The sequence below is a fragment of the Halyomorpha halys genome, unplaced genomic scaffold, assembly GCF_000696795.3.
Source record: "Halyomorpha halys isolate HHAL.00 unplaced genomic scaffold, Hhal_1.1 Scaffold5.1, whole genome shotgun sequence".
Taxonomy (NCBI): Eukaryota; Metazoa; Arthropoda; class Insecta; order Hemiptera; family Pentatomidae; genus Halyomorpha; species Halyomorpha halys.
Genome location: NW_027106871.1, coordinates 2,157,569 through 2,160,344, shown reverse-complemented (window position 1 = coordinate 2,160,344; position 2,776 = coordinate 2,157,569). Strand labels below are relative to the sequence as shown.

The following is a 2,776-nucleotide window of genomic DNA, read 5'->3' as shown; positions in this document are numbered from 1 at the left end:
AGAGTAAATACTCCTGTTATAGTGAACACTTTTATTTCAATAATAGTACTAACTATGAGCTTTCATTATTCAACAGGCTACATCTGCATCTATTACAAGAGCTGCTCAAACCTTTCTTTATCTTCTGCATCAGTGCTAGTGGTAGCTTAGTCAGGCTTGGCACGTCGGGTTATTGTGTCATGAGTAGTTCTATGCTTTCGTAGCCATGTTTTAACATATTGGTCTGATTTGTTGGTTTGAATACTTAGGTCATTTATTTGATAAAAAGCATGGCTGAAACATGTGGTATTGTCAGTCTTGTTCTAGTTGGTGTTATTGTTTATAGCAAGATATTCATGTGGCTAAAGCCTCACTCACATTCTGCTGAACTGCATGTTATGAGTTTGGAACAGTTCAGTAATGTCCATAAATCCTTTGGTACAACAGAACTGTTTTCAATATAGTCTCTGAAACTGTTCTTTATTTGATTTTCATTCAACTTGAATCTTGCATAAAGTTTAGAAATCTCAGGTTCACTGTATCCAATGGGTTTTGATTTTGGCCATTTGATACTTTCAGTTCAGTGATAAGTGAACCGTATTCTGCTTATAGGTGAGATTGCTTACAGATGAATTTGATGATTTGCTACTGTTTCTGGTTGTTAAGAGCCTTCTTTTCATGTTATTAATCAAATTTGACAACAGTTGTTGGTGGTTAATAGATACCATTTTACCACTTTCTGTTATGGGGATGCCACTTAAGTTACCTTCAGTTAGTGCAATATTAGTTTCAAGACATTTAGACCCTATCATATACTAATGATTTTGTCTGCATAGATGACTGTTGTATTTCGGTTTTGGAGGTTTTCAGATATTATATAAAATGCAGCTAATACATCATACATTATGACGTTAAACTAACCTAATATTCATGGCTTGTTTGGTTGGACTTCTACTTTTATCATCATTTGCTTTATCATTTACTTTGATCATCATTTGCTTATATATATAAATCATTAATTCAACTAGTGCTGATCTACGCCTCGGAAAGTTGGGCACTTTCAAAGTCCAATGAAAGTGATGTACAAACATTTGAAAGAAAGATACTCAGACACATCTATGGCCAAGTAAAGTATGGTTCAGCTTGGAGAAGACGCACAAGCAGGAAAGTCTATTTGCTTATCAGTGAGCCTGATGTTGGAAAAATTGTGAGAATTGGTAGGCTGCACTGATGAGATCCCAAATAATCTACTCAGTGATGGGTTGTCGTGCCGATTGAAGAAGCTTTATTGAAGTTACTGCATCTCCTGATTGGTTTGACAGTTCTACTAAGTCTAAAAATAAGGATTGCGGTGAAAACTCTTTGCTAGTCTCACACTTTAAATTAATAATCAAAGTAGATTTTGCTCCCAAACTTGTGGATTCATCAATGATGACTGATATATTTCCTGAAACGTCTAAAACATGTTGGATTATTCTTTTATCTGGATTATATTCTGGATTCTTCTTTCTTTGGATTATTATTGGGGAAAAAAACATGGGTCACCTATTAATATATAGGATTTTTGGAAAACACTGTTCCCACTCCACTACACCACTGGTTTCATATCTTTGTTTATTCTGTCTTAATATTTGTATAGAGAGACCCAGATGGATTTCTTTGTTCTTTCATTCACATTGTAGTTACTTTGTGTTATTGATTCTAAAAGGGATTATGAAGAGAAAGGTTTAATCTGTGCTTAAACTTATCAATTGTTTACTATTCAGAAGTTATGTGATATATATTATTGCTAAATTAAATACCATACTGATGTTTGAAATCATGTCATAGTAATTAAAGGATATTTAAAATATTAATTTGTTTTTTTCATGAAACGATGTGTTTTATTATCATGCCAGATTGTTTGTATTTTTTTTAAATAGAATAAATTATTATTGGCCTAGGTGATTTTTTTTTTTTAAGTTTTGATGTTAATAAATACCTAATAATTCTCAAAAGGAAATTATTAGAAATTCTCAACTGTTCATTATTTTTCAGATGTTCTGTTTGCCAAAAGGCATTTTCGGATTGCTCAAATTTAGCCAAACACAAAAAATCACATTTCAAAGGTGAGAGTGGCGGGGACAACGCAGAAATGAAACATGTTGTGTATGTGAGTTACACAGATCCACTGAACCCTAGCTCAGAGGTAGTGAAAATATTTATTAATGTCTGTGTCGTCATATATTCTGTGTTCAATTTATTTTCAAGTAATGGCTAATATCTTAGCCTTTATAAAAAAAGGCCCACCATTGGTGGACACAGAGGATGCACTCCTTCCTTAAAGAAAAAGAAAATTTTAATTTTAGCAATAATTTTATATTTTACTCTCCATATTTTTATCTTAAACAAAATGCGTTAATATATCTTAGTTTGATTGCATGGTTCATTTAAAAAAAAAATTTTCTCCTATTTTAAAATTAAAACCTTAAATACTCAAACTCAAATCTTTTTAAATTACAGACAATTTTCTCAGAAGTTTTTTCTTGTCAGATATCATTGACAGTGGTACTGTAAGATTTGTATCTATAGGCTTTAGTTGCAAAACATTAGGAAGTCTTATTAATCGTAGAATTTAACAAATTTTTGAACAACCTTAAAAGACAGTTTCTGGAGCCCTTTGCCTCATTATATATCATTTTATATAGAAAACATTTGGCCAAGGGCGAATTGGTGTAGAAAAGCAAGGTCTGTTTTTCATCATTCATTTGGTAATTTTTTCTTACTTCGAAAATTATTTCATAATATCTTCAAAATG

The 2,776-nt window shown here is 31.8% G+C and overlaps 1 protein-coding gene across 1 annotated transcript in view; it reads left to right on the top strand.

Annotated features, from left to right (window-relative positions):
- LOC106691507 (zinc finger protein 25) overlaps positions 1-2,776 on the top strand; it is a 23,589-nt gene that overhangs the window by 18,560 nt on the left and 2,253 nt on the right. Inside the window, exon 12 of the mRNA XM_014437329.3 lies at positions 2,017-2,167. Within this exon, the coding sequence (XP_014292815.1) occupies positions 2,017-2,167 (151 nt within the window). The remainder of the gene's footprint in view (positions 1-2,016; positions 2,168-2,776) is intronic.